The sequence below is a fragment of the Ciconia boyciana genome, chromosome 12 (assembly GCF_034638445.1).
Source record: "Ciconia boyciana chromosome 12, ASM3463844v1, whole genome shotgun sequence".
In the NCBI taxonomy this organism is placed as follows: domain Eukaryota; kingdom Metazoa; phylum Chordata; class Aves; order Ciconiiformes; family Ciconiidae; genus Ciconia; species Ciconia boyciana.
The window spans coordinates 24466938-24488749 of NC_132945.1; the positions used below are offsets into that span (position 1 = coordinate 24466938).

The 21812-nt window shown below is 58.0% G+C and overlaps 1 protein-coding gene across 2 annotated transcripts in view; it reads right to left on the bottom strand.

Annotated features, from left to right (window-relative positions):
* Window positions 1-242: 242 nt before the first annotated feature.
* The window catches only part of MID2 (midline 2), a 118491-nt gene continuing 96921 nt past the window's right edge, over window positions 243-21812 (bottom strand). Inside the window, exons 7-11 of one of the 2 annotated variants that reach the window (XM_072876629.1) lie at window positions 21123-21266; window positions 15769-15930; window positions 6635-6842; window positions 3247-3618; window positions 243-3041 (exon numbers count right to left, since the gene is read on the bottom strand). In XM_072876629.1, coding sequence (XP_072732730.1) covers window positions 3011-3041; window positions 3247-3618; window positions 6635-6842; window positions 15769-15930; window positions 21123-21266 — 917 coding nt within the window. In that variant the 3' untranslated portion in view covers window positions 243-3010. Of the gene's footprint in view, window positions 3619-6634; window positions 6843-15768; window positions 15931-21122; window positions 21267-21812 lie in introns of both variants that reach the window. The other variant, XM_072876628.1, reaches the window with a different exon arrangement.

Sequence of the window (21812 nt, forward strand, 5' to 3'; positions counted from 1 at the left end):
TCCTGGCTTCCGTTAAGTAAAGGCCGTTTCTCTGGTGTTGCTGATTTATTGCTACGCCCAGGGCTCGGGAGCCCTGAGGCTCACGGTCGGCATTTTGTCAGGGGTCTGGAGAACGCCAGCCGTGATGGCCAACGAGAGCGTCCCAGGACCAGGGATGTCACAGGTCGCACAATCTCCGCCACACACAGACACGTCCAGTAACGTATATATATTATATTATATTTTTATATATATATGTACACATTAACAAAGAAGTTGCAAAAAAAACCCCAACAAAAAAGGGAAAAAACATAACAGGAAGAACAACCCTCCCCCAACAGAACCGAAACAGGTGTGTGACATATGGAAGAGGAGAGGCCGGCGGGCCGCGCGCTGCCCAGGAGCTCACCACGTCCCACGCCCGTGCGGCGGAGCCAGCAGGAGCAGAGGAGCCCGCAGCACCCGGCCCCGGCCCCGGCCCCGGCCCCGGCCCCTCCACCCGCGTCCTGGCCCCGCGGGGCCGCGGCGGACGCGCTCATTCACCCAGGGCTGCGGGGCCTGCGGGGGCGCGGATTGGCTGAAACTGCCGCTGTGTCATCACACGCCAGGCGGTTTGAACCAATGGGGCGGCTCGCTGGGGGGCCGGGGGCTGGCCGCGCCATTCAGCGCCGGCCCGGGCGGGGCTGGCCCCGCCCCAGCACCGCCCGCGCGGCTCCCCGGCCCCACCGGCCCCGCCTCGGCCGCCGGCCCGGCCCGGCCCGGGGGCTCCCACCGCCATCAGTGCAATTTCGTCAGGTGCAAACGTCACGTTCACGGCCCGTGCGCTCGGAGCTAATGGCTGCGCTGAGCCCGCCAGCAGTACGGCAGTCAGAGCGGCGCCGGGGCTGGCGGGAGGCTTGGCCCCCGGCTTGCCAACGCTACGATCCGTCTCCGGTGCTCGGGCGTTTGCTTGAGGTTGACGCATTATGAGCAGCCCCGGACGGGACCGGCACCCGGGGACAAGACTTGAACGACAGCCCCATGCGGCTCTGAAAAAACATCCTGCTGAAAATGGCAACTTATCCTCTTAAAAGGAGTGGTGTTTGTGTGCTTGGCTGTGGGGAACGGCAGGCGCGACCCTGCTGCACCCCCCCGGCCCTCTCGCACGCTGGGGCCAGAGGCGAATAAAACCGCTCCGCCCGCTCGGGAGGGATGCAGCGCCCGCCGCAAGCCCCTGCCGAGCCCCACGGGAAAGCAGCCGGGGCAGAGGGAAAATGGCCCTCGGCTTGGCAGTGTGGGCGGCAGATCCCTTCCCCGCAGGTGACACCCGCCTCCCTTCCCGCAGCGGCAGGCAGCCAGGCACCAAAAGCGTCGGCCGGGCAAGGAGGAGGGGTGCCGCGCTGGAAACGGGCTCTGTTCATACACGCTCTCCCTGGCCAAAGCTATCGCCTGGCAGCTGCCACCGCCACACTTAACGACAAGTGTCCCCCAGGCTGGGTCGCTGGCGGGGAGCACCCACTTTTGGACAGGGCCAACTGGCTCCGGCCGAGTTCAACCAGCCTCCCTGCAGCCCTTGTGGGACGAGCCTCGAAGTGCTGTCACCCTGTCTGAACCGGCCACCTACCCCTCTGAGGCTGGGCTTTGAGGTAGTTCCCTATCAGCAAGGTCCAAACTAAGAAAGGAAAAGGCTGGCCGAGCTAGGAGGTCTCAGCCTGACAGTCCCCGTGCAGTGCCACCGAGGCATCTGACAGCACCGCACCCAGAGGAGAAGAAGGAGTTTTCAAACACCACGGACCAAAGCTCAAGCACCAGCCTGTCCTGGGCCACCGTGCTGCCTGACCTCCTCGCTTCCCCCGGCATCCCCGCCACGCCGTGCCGCCTGCCGCGGGTGCGACGTGGGCATCGGCACGCCCACCTGCCCCGAGTCGTGCCGCGGACCCTGGCTGCGGGTGCCCGCGCTGGGTCTTTGCTCCCTGCGACACGGGGACCCGTGTGCCCGGCCCAGCCCCTCCTGGCTTTTAAGCAAATGTGGAAACTGAGGCTTGGCCAGGGGACTTGGTGCTTGTGGTTACTGGGAGCACTGGTGGCAGCCGAAGAGCTCCCCGTAACCAGGGGCTGGAGCCCCTGGGACGGATTCAGTCCTTTGCCACAGAGCAAACAGGATGGCTCCATGCTCACACCACCGTGGTGGAGAACAAACCAAGAGCCAAGATCTGGGGTCATAAATTGAGATTTTGGGTCATAAAGGTCTTTGGGCAGGACGTGACCATCTGCTCAGCACGGGGAGATGTGTTTTTTCTGCAGGGACACAGACGTGAAGCTAATGGAGGTCTGCGCAGAGCTGCACGTGGCGGGGCACAGCTGGCCGGACCCTGCGATGGGAAGGAGCATCTGCCAAACCCCTGCGCCAAGGGCGAGACGCTCCTCGGCTTGCTCCTTAAGGGTGGGGACCTCCCTGACTCCTGGTGACCTCCCGGAGGAGGAGGCATGGTGGGGTGGGGGTCCGCGGCCGGCTGCCCTCCACTGTGGGACTGCAGACCCAGCCAAGCACAGGGAACGCGGCCAGCAGCAGCATGCATGTGGCCGGGAGAGGCAGCGGGACCGCCCTTCTCAGCACTGCCTTCGCCCTCGCAGACCATCCACCACACAACCACCATCCACCACATAACCAACGCCAGCGCTCACCAAGTGCGATGGGTCCGTGCAGTTATCTACCACACCAGAGAAGCTGCCGAGCTTCAGCCAAACAGAAAGTCCTCCCCAGAAAACGATGCTCATGTCCCACCTGGCTCTTGAGACAAGCTACCAACGGGCTCCAGAAAGCCAATCCCTCCTGTTCCGACCTGCGCCTTGCGGGGATGCACGAGACGTCCCCCTGACCACAGCAGCGCCTCAGAAGGTCACCCAAAACCCGCCCCAGCCCTTCCGGCCCCCAAGGGAAGACAAAACCATCCAGGTGACAATCCGCTTCGGGAGAGATCGGAGCACACCACCAAGGAGCTGCGCAAGCCGCACGCGCACGCAAGCGGAGCTTGCCAACGGGAGTTTATTTTCAGCCGCAGTTAGAGGTTCTTCCTCTTTCCCTTTTAAAAAAAAAATCGAGCTGCGTGTGGGAAGGTGCTCGCTTGCTGGAGTGTTACGGCTGCACGGTGGCTCTCCGGCACGGCTGCTGCCAGGCTCCCGGCGGCCGACTCTGACCGCTGGCACCCACCAGCATCGCCGGTGCCACCGCGGGGCACGGGCAGGGCTGGGGCAGCCTAGTGACAGGCTTTCATCCCTGATACGTACGGGGACTCCTGGGGCCTGCAGTTACACTCCTGCTGCTCTGGGTAATCTATGAAGTCCGGGGCGGGCAGACCCGAGAGGATCATCAAGGATTTGTTCCAGATGGTGAAGGTCGGACACACTGGTAGGATGAAGGAGACTTCGAACGTGTGGAGGTGGAGGGAGTTGGCCGGGTCGTAGAAGGAGAGCGCGTTGTTGTCGTAATCCAGGAGGACGCCGAGGCGCTTCATCTGCGGGTGGACCTCCACCAGCATCTCCTTGTTGTTGTGCCTCACCACGAAGTTGTTGTTGCAGCGGGAGAAGACCCAAGACGAGGAGTTCTTCCCGATCCACTCGTTCTTGGGGGCCGACTTGTAAGCCACACCGATGGCGTACCTGGAAGAGAGGAGAAGCTTTGCTTAGCGACCTTCAGCGTCAGCGCAGGACAAAGTCCGGCCCCGACGGCTGCTGGCACCCCGTGCTTTAAAAGTCCGCCTGGCTGCGGAAGCAGCACGGCAACAGCTTTATGTGACTGAAAAGCTGCTTGCAGAGGCTTGGCTGGCGAAAAGCATCACTCCCTCCCCATGCAACCTCCTGCTGCAGAGGCGGAGGTGACACAGCTGGGCGCTTTCAGCAGGAACCCTCCATTTTAGCCCCATTGTGCTGCACAAGCAGCTTTAACGACGCAGCAGCTCGACAATGCTGCTGTAACGCCTCCCGGCTCGGCTCCGTAGCAGAGGCTTTCTGGGGATCCGCCTGGTAGGGGCTTTCTCAGAATAAACCCCAATTGTTTCACTTCTGAGCGTGCTTGTGTGAAGGCATTTTTCATCCCGGGGGTGGATGGGAGGCTGAGCCCGATGGGAGTGAGCACCGGGAGCGGTTTCTGAGCTGGGGCTGCTGCTGTGCTTGCTCCTCGAGCCCCCTTCCCCAACAGAGAGGGGAGACAGGCACAGCCAGGAACCAGAGCCAGCGCTCGGGGTCAGGGAGAGGGGTTTTCTCTGTTAACGACCCCTGAGCATCCGCTCTGGCGTTCGGCCGCAGGCAGCAGCTGCAAGCACGGGGTTCAGGGAAAGGCAAGAAGTGACACCCCTCTCCTCCAGGCCCCCGGGACAAAAAGCTCCCGACCCGCTCCCCCTGCCACTGCAGCGCAGAGCTGCCAGCCCACTGCCAGACCTCCCCTCCTGGCTGTGCCGGAAGCCCCTGGGAGAAGAGCGTCATTTCCCTGAAGCTTGTGGTCTTGAGTTAGGGGGCATGAAGATGGCGTGTGCCACATCTCTTTGGGTGTTGACTGCTGCCACTCTCTGTTCTCAAAATCCCTCTGGTCAGCTGGAAGAACCAGCAAGCTTTGGTCACGAGCGACCGGCTGGGGAGAGCAGGATGGGGGAGAAGGGCAAAACCAAGCGACGATCTGTTTTGCAAACTAGGCTGGTGTGCTCTGTGTCCCTTGCGGATCTCCTTGAGGGAGAGGAGCCGTGTTTTGCAGCAGCACTCAAATACCAGCTCCTCCTCGGCTGGAGCTCCCAGAGACGCATATGGGTCCCTAGGAGCAGCCGAGTCCCCGTTACACACCGCGAAGGAGGCAGCACACGAACGCGCTGGCAGCGTTAGCCCGTGTGAAAGTATAGCCCTGCCCGCAGCGACAACGAAGGGATGGGGTGAAGCGGCGAAGGGCTGCGGGTGTCGGTGCGGGGGCTGAGGGGGGGACACGGGAGGTGGCACTGAAGGCTGCTGAGAGCTGCAGGTCCCACTCCGCCCTTGATCAAAGCATCCTTGCTATGAGCCCCAGCAGGACACAGGGCTCCGGGCTCGCTCCGAGTCACAGCCGCAGCCGACTCAGTGAGCTGCCTTCCAGCACGCAGCCGTGCCCCTTTGCACCTGAACGCATCCCCCAGCGCCCAAGGAGCTGCTGTACATTGCAAAGCTATTTCCTCCTCTGAAGCGCTTGCAGTGTTTGCTCATCGGCAAAACAACGCCTGGAACAGCTCCATTTCTAAGAAACAGCTCCAGATATAATTATTGCTTGAGAAACAACCGACAAATCAAGTTGCTGAAGCCAGAAACTGCTTCTAAACGAAGGGTGCACAACCTTGCATCCCTGCCTCGTCCCTTCTGCTGCTGCCTGCATGCGTTTTGCAGGCAGGGGCGTGGGCTTGAGGGCACGTCTGGGCCGGGGGCGGCTGCTGAGATGCAGTAGGGAGGTGCTGTGGGGTCAGGGGTGCTCCTGGCCACCACTGGGAGCGAGAAGCTGTACTTGGGGCAGTGCTTCTGTGCAAGCATCTCTGACGAGGGCGCTGGGGAGAAGGCAGTGGGCTGGGAGGAGCGGGGCTAAAGCAATCCTCATCCCTGTAGCCCCTGGGAATGCTGTCTTCGTCTCCCACGGAGCACAGGGAGGCTGGGCTCTCGCCCTCCCACTCTCGCAGCATCCACCTGTGGAGCCTGGGCCAGAGCAGAGCCATGAAACCTCAGCCGAGAGCAATCACTGCGGAGGAGGCGCTGCATCCCGGGCTGCCGTCGCTCCTCGTGCCCCACCAAGCCCGGTGGCCTTCAGCAGATGCCAGGGTGGCCCGAGGTGGGGACAAAGCTCTGCGTTCCTGATGATGGGAGGGAGACATGGGCTCGTCCTCCCTCGAGAGAAGCAGCTCGTGGCAATGAAGGCAGTCTCTCCCGAGGCAGAGCCACGCGGCAGCAGCACAGGGCAAATGGCGAGAGAAGCATCGCCCTCTGCTTTGCCCTGCCGGCCCCTTTGCCATCACAGGGCAGAGATGTCCATCCCTACGGGGAGGGGGACCCGCTGCTTGGGATGGTTCCTCCTGCCAGCCTGCAATGCTGGGGTATGAATATAGGGTGAAACAGAGTGAAGCAGGCATGGGACAGGCTCCCCCTGAGCTGCCTGCCCTCACAGGGGTATTTCAGTGGCTCGCCAGGCCTTTGCAAACCTCCCCTGGAGACATCTCTGTCTCCTTCTGCTTAGCCATGAGCCGCAGCTTAGCCTTCCAGCTCAGACTTCATAACCACATCTGGCCCAGCTAAGCGGGACCTTGCATGAGACAGCCCAGGGGAGGGCACTGCACGTGGGAAAACCAGCAGATTTAAAGCTCCGTGGCACCTCTGCCCTGCCATCGGGGTGAGATTTGAGCCCTGGCAGGCACTAGCATGTTCAGCAGGTGAGGGAAATGAAGATACAAGCTTCACCCTGCAGCCTGACTGGATCGGACCCAAAAGCTTCTGGCAGAGAGGAGAAACTCATAAACCTCTTGAAAGCCACAGCCACCCAGATTCAAGGTCTCGACCATCTCCCTGCCCATGAGCAGCTCTGCCAAAACCCTGGCCTTTAACCCTAGCGTGGCCCACAACATCTCAGGGGAAATCTGCGGGAGCTAGGAGAGGGAGGGAAGACAACGGTGCTGCCTACCAGGTCGAGGACCCCACCACCACCTCCCAGTAGTGGCAGCCGCTGTCAATGAAGACGTTGCCTGCTGCGCCATAGCATCCTGTCCCGCTGAACCTCTCGGGCGTGTGGCTCTTCTTCAAGGAGCTCTCGTCCTTCTCCATCTGTAGCCCGTCATTGGAGATCTTCAACTTCTTGTGAGCCATCTTGGGGTCCAGCTTAAAAGGCTGACCTGTTAGAAGAAGACATATGGATTAGGATTTCTTTGTTACCATCATCATGCGGGCAGAACATGGCAGGAAACGTCTGCCCCAGGCTCTTTGGACATTCTCTGTGAGCGAAAGGTTCCCCCACCGGCCAAGGACACTGGATTACAGATGCCCAGCAAGAGGCACATCCACGTGCCTCGTGCATCTATTGTCACGGGCTGATCCATAAGCCATCGGTCCCCGGGCTGCTCCTGTGCCCCCGGTGCCTGCAGCGGCCTCCCCGTCCCTGCTGGAAGGAGAAAGCAAGTCACTGCTGCCCACGCCTGCGAGCGAGCCACCGCCCCAGGCACCGCAGCGAGACAGAGGGGAGCAGGGACGAGAGCAGCACCTGCACCTTGGGCTTATTCCCCAGCCCGGGAATCACTCACCTTCCCGGACCAAACAGAGGGGAAGGAGGGGAAACTGGAGAATGCAGAGATCAATGAGCTGAAGAGAGCGAGCTCTCTGCCCCCAGGGAGGGCCCGGAGCGGAGAGCAGCCAGGCTGGGCAGCACGGCACGTCGGCAGGGCTGTGCCGTCCTGGCAGGGACCCTTAAGTGAGGGGCTGGGCAACGCCCGGGGTCTCCTTATTGCGCGTTACCCCCTTCAAATGCCTCATTCCCCATCAGAGCAACTCCCCTTTGCCCTCTGTTCATGATGTAAAATGTTGTGGCAGAAGCAGGGGGCTGTTTCCAGGTAATGGAACTGGCTCTGAAGATGCCATCAAGATGCACTGCAAAGCAAACCTAGGCTGGGCATGTAGCCTGAATTCCTGAGCGGATCCGTACTCGATTAGCAGTAATGGGAGTTGTGTGAGCCCAGGGAAGGGAGAACAGACCCTTAAGTGCCGGTATCACAATACTGAATCACAGAAGCAGTACTGCAGCATCGAGCACACCCCCGAATCCCCATCAGCAGCCGCCGCAGACTGCTCCCCGTAGTGCACAGGCTGCTATTACATGTTATAGGAAGCACGCCCGAGCTTTTCCAGCGCTTCTCCGCTGCCAAACAAGGTCTCACCACTTGGAGAAGAGTCTGGGCTGTGCACGCAGCGGTGGAAGCAAATCAAAGGCGTCGGGTCCAGCCCGTGTTTAGCGGAGGCTGGAAGGGAGGTGTGAGCACAGGGCCAGCCAGCGAGCGCACGCCCCGGGGCTTCCTCCGCAATTAACAGAATTGAGTTTGATGGATTTTGCAGATCTTTAAATGCTGGCTTGAGACCCAACTGCAATTCCTTTGTAATGTTACCAGCACACAGAAAGCCAAACTGTTTCCTAATTGACACAGACCGGCTGTCCTGCTCGCTTTGATAAAACCCTCCCGAAGATCTGCAAGGCCAGGGGAACGTCCGCCCTCCCTCGTGTCAATAAACACGCGCTCTTGTGGGCACCGGCTGTGCAACACATTCAACGGCGAACACTAAAGATTTTTTGGAAGGCTCCAATTTTTGGTGCCACGCAGCCTCGCCGCAAAACTAACCCTCGCTGGCTCCCGAGTCCAGGTCTTGTGCGTGCAGGGACAGAGGTGGGGATGGGGTCAGAAAAATACTTGCAAACAGGGACTTCTTCAGTATGGAGGGTCAGGGGATTTGGTGCATCTGCTCGTGGGCAGCCCTGCCAGCGATGCCCAGGCTGATGCCCAGCCCCTAAACCCCCCACTGCCCTGCCAGAGCAGCTCTTCTGAGCCAGGTTTAGCTTTTTTTGGGGGGGCAATTCATGATCCCTTTTGCTTCAATGCTTTTTTTTTCTCCTTTAATAATATAGGGTCATTTTAAAGGCCAGGTGTGGAAAGGAGAAGCCAGAAGGTTGCATTTTGAGTAGCCCGAAATGAAGCCCTCCATTTCGGGGCGGGGAGGGGAGAGAGGCAGTGTGTTTGGGGAGCCTCTCTGCTCCCTGCTCCAGCGTTTTCCCGTCACTCTCTTTGCTCTCAGTTCAGGACAGACTTTGGCTTCTCTGTACAGCAGCATTTTTTTTGTATGGCTAAATGAGTTTGCCCAGCCCTGAGGATCTCCTGGTCCATCCCTACATGGTCACAGGCTTCAGGCACGGACTGTGCCTCGGTTTACCCCTCTGTACAACACAGGAGCATCCCTGGGGTGCTGAGGGCTGGTGACCGACCCTTTCTGGCTGCTGCTGCAAAAGAAAAGCTACTCTGGGAAACGGGTGCTCCATCACCGCACCCTCCTACGGGGAGTGCGGCACCCATCCCCAGGGGAGTGGTGGCAGGGGGTCCCGCTAAGCCCCTGGGCACCGTGCTGTCGGGAAGGGGCTGAGTGTGGGGCAGCGGGGTCCCGCGAGAGCGGTGGGTTTTCCTATGGAGAGCACCAGGCAGGGGTGGAAATTCTGCACCAAACATTTCTGCAATAGTCTGTTTCAAAGCGCGACTGATGAAGGCACCGGATGGCTCTGGCAGGAGCCAGCTCTTCTGAGCCACCGAGCCCGGCCGGGGACACCGGCTCTGCTGCAGCCCCTCACCGCTGGCACCAGCGGGGAGCCCGACGGAGCGAGGGGCGTGGGACTGCGCGCTACAGACTGCTGCGTAATGCAGGAATAGCAGGCGTAAAATTAAATTGCACATGCAACTTAATTCTGGTGCTTTTTAAATCCTGTGCTCTTGGCTTTGCAAATTTAATGGTGGTTTGTTTTTTTTTTTCCCCCAGAGGTTTTTCCATCTGTAATTCCCTATTTTTTTCTTAAAGGGAACTGCAAAGGGGAGTCCCGATATATTACCAGCTGCATGTGAACCCGCATCAACAGCACAGTTGAGCTAAAGCAGCTGCTGAGCAGCAGCGACAGCGATCTCCTTTCCACGGGACAGAAAAAAGTCCTCGGTGCTCTGCCCCAGCCCACATCACTCCGGGAGAGACGTGTAAAATGGCGGGGCTGCGTTCAGCTCCGGCTCCGGAGGTAACCCCACGCGGCGCGCACGTTGGCCACGTGCCTTCGGCAGGGCAGCGCAGCTGGGACCGTCGCGTAAGGGCCCTCGGCACAGCTCTGGTCATGGGTCTGCTGCCGCGATGGTGTCCTCCGTGGGCACGCTTGCCACGCTCACAGCATTCTTCACGGCCGCCGGTGCTCGAGCTGGCCGGGGCTGGGAGCACAGCCCTGCCCGTGCTCCTCCTCTGCACTGGCAGGGACGCGGCAGCCCTGGGACACAGACCTGGGTGAGCTCCCCAGCACCCCCCCGTCGCCTGCTTCCAAAGCACAGGCTTCATCTGACCTCCTTATTTTTCAATGATTTCCCTCCAGAAGCCCCCGACTATCCCTGTTTTTCCAAACAAAACCCCAAGATGTTGTAAAGAAGCAAACCGAGTTCTAGTGTTTTTTGTCACTGAGTTTTCATGCAAGACACAGCAAAGAGCATATAGACACCATCTACTTCAGCACACAGCAAACTGAGCAGGGCAGCTGCAGCAAAACACCTTAAATAACTGCAAACAACTTAAAAAACAGGCTTTGGTACCTGGAGCGGTCCCTGGCCTGGCCCAGGGGAAGGAGCTGCTGAGAGACCCTGCCACGCACAGAGCCACGCTCTCTGCACACTCCTGTTTTCAGCCACGGACACCGAGTCCCGGCGAGGAGAAACGCCCGTGCCAACGCTATGCAGCGAGGGGTTTCCAAGCCAGGGCTAGGAACCCTTGCAAACAGCCGGCAGCGTTAGCTATGGCAAGGCTGGAGAGCTTTCATGTGTGACCCTGTAATGGAGCTCAGCCGCGCTGCGCTCTGATACTTGATGGTAGCTCGTGTTGATGCTCCTCGGAGCCCAATTTGCTCGATAATTGAGTTGAGAGGCCTGAAAGGAAAGCTGCAAATTGGGAGTGACCCACCCCCTCCTTTCCTCTAGCTATTTTAATATTTCTGTAGCTATCTTTTTCCGGCAGTAATGCAAAGAGACAAGCTTTGAGGAAGTGAGGTATAAAAATACTCGTCTCTGTCAGGAGAGAAACGGTCGCAGCCCTTTTCATGAAGACGACCCCTTTTTAAGGTCAGTGTGAACAACTGGAGTCCAACCCTTGTCGCTGGTTTGTGCTGGCACATCCTGGCCCAAGGGCTCGAGTAATATCTGCAGACAGTGTGCTGCGATGGGCACGATGGCAGTCAAGAAGCACACAGCCTGGGTTGCAAATCTTGCTGCGGACAGAGGGCGTTTCAGAGGACGCAGCTGGGTGCCTGCTCCCATCTGACCCCTTCCCAAAATACCGCCCTGGCACTGGGAAACAACACGGATTTCCAGACTCTCAAAGGTCCCAACCTCAGCTGCCTCAAATCCCGCGCGTGAGCCCGGCAGGGTCCTCTGCATTTGTGCTGCCTGCACCATGCACCCCAAACGACGCTGTGCTGGACAAGGGGGGTATGGGGAGATGCCGGAGGACTCATGACTTGAGGACAGCGTGGCTGGCAGAAGCAGAGGTCCCCGGCCACGGGGCAGGTAGCGGCAGCAGGGCTCAGCCACCACGGGAGAGCCCAGCCAGGCGAGGGGGCTGCCCCACCGCTGCGGGATGCTGCCAGTGCCCCAGCTGCATCTCTGTCCGGCGGGCAGCACAAACCAGAGGTGAAGGGAGAGGAGAGCGTTACGTTTTCCGTAGGCAAGGGAGGACAAAGCAAGAGAAAAGAACTGCATGGTGCTGCCGGGTTATCATCCAGGCTCCCCCCACGAGACAGACACTGCCCCGCAATGTCTTCTGGGGGCGGGGGGGCTTTGACCGCACGAGACGGAGCATGGCAGAGCAGCCTTCGTGTACCTGCTCCCTGCCCAAAGCCTCCCGCATCTTCCCCTTTGCTCCCAGGTTACTGCACCTCTCCAGCCCCCCCACTGCCCTGCCTGCAGAGCCTGGGAGTTACAGCAGTTCCTCCCATTGAGTTTTCATTAACGTATACATTGGGGGCCAGTCACTCAGATAACTTTTATCTCACAAATTCAGCTTGCTGGAGTATTCCCTATAGCCTTTCTCTCGTTCATCCATCCACAGCGCCTGCATGGGGCTTGAGAGCCGTGGGAAACCGTCCAGCTCCAGGGCTGGACAGAGCGAGCTGTACCCTCCGGGGTGTTTATCAGCTTAATTGCACTTCCCTTCCCTGCGAAGTCTCGAGCGGTGCAGCGTCTGAGCAGAGGAGGAAATCCTGGCTGGCCTTGGGTGTGCGGGAGCAAAGAGGGAGGAGGGGGCAGCCAACGTTGCCGCTAGGAAAACGTTCAAGGTTAATTAAGCAGGTCAGCGGTGTGCCGGGAACGGAGATGGGCAGAGCAGAGGCCGCTGCCTGCGGGACTCCCGGCGCCCGCCAGCTGCCCTGCACCTCAGAGGGCTCCCGCCACCCATCGAGAGGAGCAGACGCACCGGCTCGGGATGCTCCCGTTTGCCCCTTGCTCCGGGAAGAGGTGCACGAGGGAGGGCGGCGCGGAGGCAGGAGCGCGTGAGGCTCGCTCATCCTGGGTGCGGATAAGAATATTTAGTTTTCTGTCTACCTCAGCAGTAATTCGTCTGCAAGAGAAGGGCTGCTAATGGGGCGGCTACACTGTCAGATTTTCTTTTCCTGATGCTTCATGGAAGGAATCAATTATGGTGAAGCTCAGCAGGTCCTGCTAACCATGCCAGCTCCAGCGTGTCGAAAAAGCCATCCAGAGGGACAGCCAAAACAGGGCTGCGTGCTGGTTTACATAACAGCTACAACTGGACTCAGGTCCCCCAGAAGCGAGAGACAACCTCCAACGTCCAGCTGGATGCGTGAGGAGCAGCACGCCCGCTCCGTGGGGCGGGTGGGTGCAGCGGGACCACCGGAGCAGCTCCGGCCCGGCCCGTGCCCTGCGGTGCAGCAGCTCCCCGTGCACCCTGCTCCTCCCGCTGTGAGGGCAAGGGCACGGGGCAGAGCAGAGAGGGCAGACGGCGGGCGACCGTGTTCGGCTGAAAGCATGCTGCGGAGAGAAAGGCAGGGACGGATACGTACTCCCGCTCTCAAGAAACGATCTCTGTCCTCGTTGCAGATGTCCACCACGGTCTGCCCAGCAGAAGAGCAAACCGAGCCACAGTAACGCACTGCCAGCCCTTCTTGCTCTTCTCTTCTTCCTCTCTGCCTGCAGCAGCGCTGTCCCTGCTCTGACCAGCCATCTAAGGTGCCACCCACGCCTCATATGCAGAAGTACCCATGTACAAAACCTGATGGACCTGTGACCCTGCAGCTGGACTGTCAACCGCGTCCATAAGCCCTCGGCCAGCTGCCCCACAGCCAGAAGGAAACAAGCTGAAGCAGGCTGGGGGCCACAGGACACCTTGCAGAGCGAGCCTGACAGCAGCGATTACTGTCCTCCCATCAGACATCACCTCGAGGAAGCAAGGCTGCAGGACTGTAACGCTGAGCTGTCAAGTCGCAGGAGAGCAATAAATGCATCCAAATCTACCAATCGTCCAACAGACGCCATGCTGGGCAGCTTGCTTAGGGATCATCCCACTCCTTAGAAAGCACCTGCACTAACACGACCCTGGCGTTAACAGGGAGCTCAGAGACCATCGCTCAGGCAGCAAACCGGTGCTGCAGCAAACCCACCCCTCCGGATGAGACTGGGCTGGCGTTTCAATGGGACATGGACGTGAGCCACCCCGCACAACCCAGGAGGTCTCACCAAGAGACGCGTAAACCAGGAAGAGATGGAAATGGGAGTGAGAATAAGACCAGTCTGCAATGGCCAAGGCAAGGACCGTCAAAACCACCTTCCCTGCACTTTATTTACTACCAGGGCTGGGGCTGTCCTGTATTCTGGCACTTCCGTCCACTTTTGGACACTTGCTAGTAAATAAGACCTACTCAGGCCCAGACTCAGCAAAGGAAGGTTTCTCTCTGTCACTAAACCGAAACTATTCTCCCAAGCTCTTCTGCTCGGGCAGTTTGGGAACGCAGATTTAGCGCCAGCACTCGTAGCACTGATGCTGCGGAAATCAATACATGTCCTGACACTGACCTTCTGGTGATGAAGGAATCTCTCCAACCATCACTTCAGGAGCAGGAGGGCTGTGAAATATGCTAATTGGCCCATCTCTCCTCATCGAGCTGCTGACATTTCCGCCAAGGTTACAGCAGTTGAAAGTGTGCGCTCTCTTCTAACCGCCCACTTGACAAGGAGAAAACCCATAACGACGAAGACAGGCAGGAGACATGGCCGGCGAGGACGTGCTGGGGGTGCAGCACAAAGCGTCGGCACCTTCAGCCGGCACCACCCCGATGGTGAGCAGCTAACACCCCAAAGGAGCCCTGGTACGCCGAGGCTGGCCACAGAACGAAAATACAAGAATATATACAATATACATATATATTGCTAGATCAAACACTCAGAAGTTTCCCTAAACACTTTTCATGGGCTGCAGGTAAACGCCGAGACAGTGGCAGAGGAGCGCGTGCCCATTAACACCATGGCCCTCTCCCTCCCACCGCCCGAGCAGGAGGCGCTGGGATCGGTTCCTCCGTCATTCGGTCGTGTGAAAGCAGCTCCTGGCACACGCAGAACTGCGCTCACGCCTAACCGCGGGCACGGCGCTGCAGGAGAGGCTCGCTTGAGGTCTTAAACGTGCAGGAAGCTGCTGCAGACACATCCCTGCAACAAGGGGAGTTCAAAACCTGATTGGGCTCTTATTTAATCTACTAAATCGAGTTCATCTCCGAAGAGGAGCCCTCAGCAGCGTGCTGGCATCTCCGATGACTGACACTCAGCTAAAAAAACAAAAGAGCAAGCCCTGGCCCCCGGGAGCTGCTACCGAAGCAAACCGCCCTCGCTCCCCTCTGCGCTGCTCTGTCACATCATCGCTCTCGGCTTGTCGAGCCACCCATTTCTTATTTCCAAAGCACGGGGAAGCACTTAAAAACAGCAACCGCAGGAGGGATACATTTTTAATAAACAAGGCAGAATTGGATTGGAGTTTGCTTCTCGGCAGCTTCTCTCCAGCCCCACTGCTACACTGCCTTTACTTAATTTCATTTGGTTTAAAGTCGTGCAAAGAAAACGAGGAGGCGGAGGCAATAAATCATCTTGAAAGCCTCGTCAAGGCAGGAGCAATTGCAACGTTGGGAAAGGAAACACAAGGGAGGGCTGCGCTCGCCGGGCTGGGCAGGGACAGCCTCGAGAGCAGCGGCGAGACGTGGCCGCGGAGCCGGCAGCTGTGGGCAGAGCCTGCAGAGTCGCCTTGTTTTCTCCCTCGACATTTCCCGCTGCCTCTCCTGCGACGTCCCCCCAGGCAGCAGGTGCTCACAGCCCCGCGGGGTTCGCTGCCCTTTGATGGGAAAAGGCTTCCCTCCTCCCGCTGCAAACCCAGAGCTCCCTCCTTGCCGGGACGGGCCCGGCTCTGCTGCCCTCCGATTTTGGATCGATCTCACTCTGATTTCCCTAAACGTATTTAACCCTCCTTGGCCGTCCCCAGGGCAACGTGAAGCGCAACTTCTTTTCTGCTTTGCATGCGGCTGCAAAGCCCCATCCACTTCCATACAGACACTTTTCAACCTCCTTATGGCTCCCTGAAATTGCAACCCTCTGCGAGCCAAGCCACGCACAAGCACACCATTGCCCTGGGACTCCACACTTCAGCCCCAGAAAGCCCAGTGATGTAAAGCGACCAGAAAGATGGACCTTCATGATCTCCTAAAATCCCAGCTGTCCCAGGGACCCGTAGGGACGGGCGCTGGCAGGAGCAGAGAGCTGAGGGGAGCCCCGGGCACTGCGTGGAGTAGCAGGAGACCATCCCTCGAGGCAGAGGAGGAGCCGAGACACCGAGCGAGACGGGCATGTTAAATAATTGAAATAACCCGGGGGTCTCCATCACGCTGCCAGCAACTGCGGGCTCGCAGGGAGCGGCTCAGCCGTACCCCTTCGGACTCAAGCGCCGATGAAGCTGCTCCCCCACCACCCATCAACGCGAGGCGAGCGCCTGGGCACGTACTGTTCGTCTTGAGCCTGGCGGGTTCGCTGTTGCGGCTACCCGCCTGGTTTATGGCCTTGACGAGGAAGATGTAGCGGGTGCCGCTCTGGAGCCCGTGGACGGTGTAGTGGTTCTGCTTGATGTTGGGGACGATCATCCAGCTGTCCATGGAGTTGTAGAGACCTGCAGCACGGGAGAGGGGGGGGAAGATTTATTCACAGGAAAGGACAGAATACAAAGACCACGTGCTGCTAAGGCAGAGCTCACCGACCACGCATCCCTCGGGCTGATTTACCGCCTGCCTGAGAGTTAAGAGCACCTGCAGGAAAATTTCCATAGATGATAAACCCCAGCAACTCAAAGAGCCTTTTTTATTATCACATGAAGGCAATGCTTGGTAAGGCAAAGCCAGGGGCGGGGTGCTGGCGTCTCAAGATGCCACCATGGGAAGCGATGGGGAAAGGGTGCAGAGAAAGAGGAATTCAACCGGTGGCACCTTGCAGCCAGGGCAGATGGCACAGGCAGCTGCCGGTGCCCGGGAGAAGGTGATGCCCGCCATCATCCTCTCCCGTTTCTTCGCTCCTGCAGGACAACCTCCCTGCTGCTCTGGGGGCTGCAATATGCAACACCAGCAGCAGGAGGGGACATGTTTGCACCCTAACCCTCCTCCGGCACAGCGCTCAGTGCTCCGGGGGGGGAAGCAATAATCCGTGTCCAAGGGATGCCGATGCTTCGGCTCCCTGTGTAGCCTGGTCTACACAGCAAAGTGGTTCGAAGAAACTTACAGCTCCCAGAGAAGGGAGCGGGATCCGGACGCTTGGAAAACATTCAGGAGCCTAAACTCTTTCTGGAAATGGAAAGGAATTAAGAGCTCAAAGACCTTGGAGGCACTAAGCCCTAACGCTGCAGCGGTTTGCGCTGCCAGGGGTGCAGGGCCCGGCACGTACTGAAAACGCAGTGTTGTATCTAAGGGATGTATCTAAGGGATGACGCAGCGCTGCAGGAAAGGAGAAAAGCCCCCCATGGTGCCAGAGATGCTGTTACTGCCACCGGCGCGGCTGGGTGAGAGTAACCTGCAGACTGCACGAGCTCCTCGAGCAGCCAGCGCCGGGGGAAAGGACGCTGCGGGTTTCGGGAGCGACCTCCAGCGTGGCACCAACGGGCCGGGGACAGCGAGTGCCCAGGACCATCCGCTGCAGCACACAGCAGCTCTGGGCTCCCAGAAAACGGCGTCGGGGCGGCTACCACACCACGGGACCATTGCTTTTAACCGAGAGAAGAACAAGGAGGAAGCTGAGAAGCCGTAGCTGGAGGCTTCTTGGATCCAGCGGGTCTGGAGGTGAAAGCGAGATGATACGTGAGGAGCGGGTTGTGAATCAAGGGTGACTGGAGGAGGGGTTTTAGCCTCCCATCGCCAGCGTACGTGCGCACGGCTGGAAGGCAGGAGCCTGGAAAACGCTCCACACCTCCTCTTTTCAGGCTTACACTGGGGCGTTTGTTTCTCTCCGGTGGCTTGCTCAGCCGGAGGACAAGGGCAGGGTGCAGTCATTGTCAGCCTGGATTTGGTTTAAAATATATGTGGAAATGGCCTAGGGGAGCAGAGCAACGTTATTTGAAGTGGAAGATAAAACAGATGTGATCCTGATAGCACCCTGCACGCCGAGCTGCTCTCATCAGAGCACACAGCTTCCAGCCGAGCACTGGTAGGTGTTATCTCCCTGCAGACAAGGACCAGCTTTGGATCCTTCATCGGAAAGGACAAGGTGGCTGAGAGACGACCGTCTGGGAAGGATTTGGCCTCCCAAACAGGTTTCTTTCCCAAAACAAGCAAGAAGGGGTTGGCCCTGAAGACTGAGGGCTTCTATCCTTGCCAAAGCTTAAAAAAATCCTTTTTATTGCAGCTTTCATCATCCATAAAAATGTCCGACTCCTGCCGAGCTCTTGGCTTTAAAAAGCGCACGAAGGGGATGGTTTCCACAGGCCAACTGTGTGCTCTTTGAAAAGGTATTTCCTTTAATGGGAAGCCTCCTCGTGCTCCTGCTAGGTGAGCCCTCGCGCACCATTTCCAGTGTCTCTTCATGCATGAGTTCAGCCAGGACTCAAAGGCTCTCATCACCCAGACCTGACTGTGTTATTTCAAGTGACAATATATTATTCATTTTCTCCTCCGAGATGTTAACTGATGTTTTCTTTACTCCTTCTACGAAGAGCTACCGAAGACGGCCAAGGAAGACGCTCCTGACGCGTGCCCCTCTGGGCTTTCTTCCAGAGCTGCCCTTGCTGTCCATCACCCCTGCGGTTTCCGCAGCCCCCACCCTCCTAACGCCTGTGCCAAGCCCACGCAGCCCCCAGAGGTGGGCAGGTGACTAACTCCCAAGCCCCTCGATGGACTGGAGCCCAAGCCACGCGCCCAAAGCGGCGTGTGGGGAGAGGCGGGAGCCAGACCCTTCCCCGTGGGGCCCCGGCACAGCCCCGGGGCAAGGGCACAAGTTGCAGCGGGGGAAATCCTGGGTAGATAAGGAAAGAATTCTTCTAGCTGAGGGTGGGCAAGCACTGGAGCAGGGCCCTGAGAGCCGGGGACTCTCCAGCCTCGGAGACGGTCAATGCTCAGGAAGCAAGCCCTGCGCAACCTGACCGAGCTCTCGGTCAGCCCAGCTTACGCAGAGTTGGTGCAAAGACCTTCGGGCGTCCCTCCCCACCTAAGCAACTCGGTGATACCGGCATCGTCCACGTTCTTGCCGCGGCCGCAGGCGGAGGGGAGGGGGAGGCTGGGGGCCATCTAAGAACGGAGCCAAAGAGGTTGCTGAGCTCTCCCAGGCTGTCAGAGAAGAACAAAATGCTGGAGACAACATGCGTGGCTGGGGGAGGAGAGGAGAGCTGAGCAGGGGAAATCTAGCTGCTGTAGCTCCGGGCACCCACAGCCAACCTCTGAGCAAGAGGAAATACGTCATCTTGGTTTCCAAAGTGAGGGCAAAGGCGTCTGGCCAGGGCTGGGGACGCAAGTGCTATCCAGCTTTGAAAGTCGCAAGCAGTAACTTTCTGTGGCAGCTTCCTGCATATTTTACAGTGCACTTAACAGCCTTCCTGTGCCGCGACACCGCGCTTCCAGCACCGACGTCTCCCTGACCAGTGAGATAAACTGACAGCGGCCCGAAAAGTCCACGCCGCAGCATTTTGTCAGCACTTCCTACAACGGTAAGTGCTACTAAGGAAAATCAAGAATAAAACTTTCTTGCAAGAGCCTTGCTGTGGGGATGCTGTGCTCTTCCAAAGCACTACTTCAGGGCGGACAACCTGGAAGCTATATTTTTGTTCTCCCATTACAACATCCATATTTTCTTCTCGTATGAAACAAGCAGTTTCGCCGGACTCTCTCCTATAACCCAGCCCACAAATTAACTTTCCTCCAGAATGCAAACCCCCTCCAATTTTAGGAGAAAGGCAGCGTGACAAGAAATCATCACAGGTGCGTATTTCTGACTCCTCGAGGACTCCCCGGGCACCCAGAGGAATATACCACTGCTGCCGAGACTGGCAAATCGTCCTTGGCTTTATGGCGAGGACAAACAAGCCAGCTTTTTCTTTTTTTCAAATAAACCTTCTTGACAGCAAACAAGGAGGAAGACTAAATGGCTTCTGCAGATGTGACACATCTGTCCTTGGGGGTCTGGGGGGGGGTCACAGTTTCGAGCCCCGGCTTTTTCAACCTGCAGTTTACCAGCTCTCCCTAATGATAAGCCACGGTGCTAAAAAGCTCAGAGTCTGAGTCTCTTTTGATCAATTTAGGTGGGTGGGGAGGAAATTAAACAGACCTTCGGCACATTCCTTTAGTTTTAATCCCCAGGCAATTTCTGGCTCATTTTACTCTCAAGCCTTCAGCTGATTCAGGTGTCTGATGAACTCTGCCTGGCTAATATTAGAGCAAAACTCCAGCCCTGATGTCAGACGGGGAGGTTTGCTCGGGTAGGTACAACCATCCGAAGCCTCGGCGCGGCTGCAGGCAGAGCCTGCCTCTGACAGCTCAGCTCTGCCGTGCCCGGCGGTGTTTCGCACCCTCAGAGCACGTTTGGCCCCGGCCAGCGCAGCGCTGCGAGGGGCTGGTAGGAGTCCTCCCGGGCACAGACTCCTCGACTAACGGTGATGCTGATGCGCAGCGGTACACCAGAGCCCCCGCACGTGGCCGGGTGCCCTGGGAGGACAACTCTGGTTTTTGAGGTCCTGATCTTTGGAAGAGTGGCAGGAGGTCACCGGGACAGAACGGTGCTTTGACAGAGGTGCTCTACCTCCCCCCAGTTTGCAACAGGTCTCCCCCACCACCCCCTTTTCCCTTCGTTGCTTCTGCTTCCGTCATCGCCTTCACCGCTTCTGTTTTCCATGGCACTCGGGCAGCAGGACCAGGGGTCAAGATCGCTTCTCCCGCTCACTCTGGCTGAACACACACCACGCCTCCGAGGGTGCCTTGCAAACAGCCAGCCAGCCACTGCATGGGTGTCTCTGGATCCCATTACCTCCCTCCCCAAACAGTGGAGCCAGCTGTTAAATGCACTGTTAAAATATTTGTAATATTAAAAACCCCATAACTATCATAGTCTTCATCAAATAACAAATATCCAGGAGGGAGCTTTTCATCTAAGAGGTTGCTGTCCTGACCTCATGGCAAGTCAGGGGGCAGGTTCAGCCCTATAAAACTGCTTTAAAGCTGTCCTGTTGCACTAGAAGATATCACAGCATGGAAAATATGCTGAGCACCACGCAATCCATAAAGCCCAGGCTCTCCCAGAGGAGCTGGATGCTGCGACCTGAGCCGCAGGTTCCTTGCTGTCTGAGCACAGCGCTTCCTAAGTCATTAGGTACCACCACAGACCCATCAGCGAGAGCCTCCTCAGTCCTCAAATCCCATTCCTGCCAAGCAAATTTGTGGCGGTGTGGAAAAATAATTAGGTACAGCAGTTATTCTCAGGAAAAATTACCTGGAGAAGTGCCTCAATATTGTCATGGAGGGTATATAAATCACGCTTAATTATCAGCGCACAGAGCAGCCAGCGCTGCCCTGCTGTACGATCCCAGGGCGCGGTGTGAGATGTACAGACCCGGTAGCTGTGAGGCGGATGAGACCCTCCAACGCGCCAAGCGCCGCACCGAGCCAGAGGCTGCAGACACCAAGCGCAGGGCAAAACAATTCAGTTACGGACCCCCAGCACAGGGGGTTCCTCCCTCATTTTGATTACAGCCCTGAGCGGTGTCCTCGGAGGATCCTTCGTTGCGGTTTCCTCCCCTAATTCCCAGCCTTTAAACCTGCTGATTCTCCCTGAGAACCTCTTTCTTCCCAAACCGGACCACGGTCCCCCAAACCGAGCCGGCGCGCAGCAGCTTACTGATGAAGTTGGCTTGGCCGGTGAAGATGGTGTACTGCAGCTCATAGGAGCTGACGCTGAACTCGTCCTCCGAGATCCAGTGGACGGTGATCGTGTCGTGGGAGGCCGTGCAAAGCTCCTCTCGGACGGACGGCGGGTTCGGCGCTGCGGGAGATCACAGATAACATATTTCAGTAAGTTTGTGCTTTCTTTTCTTAATATACCTAGGGCTTTTTTCCTCCCTAAGGATAGAGATGGGCTCGTGCGGGGAGCAGAGTCTCTCAACACAAACAGCTGTCTTGTGTTGTCTGTCATCGTGTTTCCCGCTTAACTAAACTTTTTAGCGCAATAACAAAATATCCAGGGGCCAGTGTCTTTTCAGGCGTGCCAGAATGAGGGGCTACCGCTGCTGCCTCTGTCAGGTCCGACACCCCCACCCTGAAACAAGCTGAGAAGCCACTTCAAAATCCAGCTATTTCTTGGCACTGATTGAGGAATAAGTATTTCGTCCCATAACTGTTCCGGACACATGTTTGTTGTTCATTTTTCATTGCAAGCTGATCTGCTTCACAATGAAGAGAATCGGATTTGGGTGAGTAATGATGTCCTTGCTTCTCCGGAGCTTCCCTCCCTCCCCCTGGTTTTCCAGCAGACGGCACAGTCCAGCAGCAGTCGGCTGCGGCCGGGCTGCTCCCGGACACCCCGCGGCGC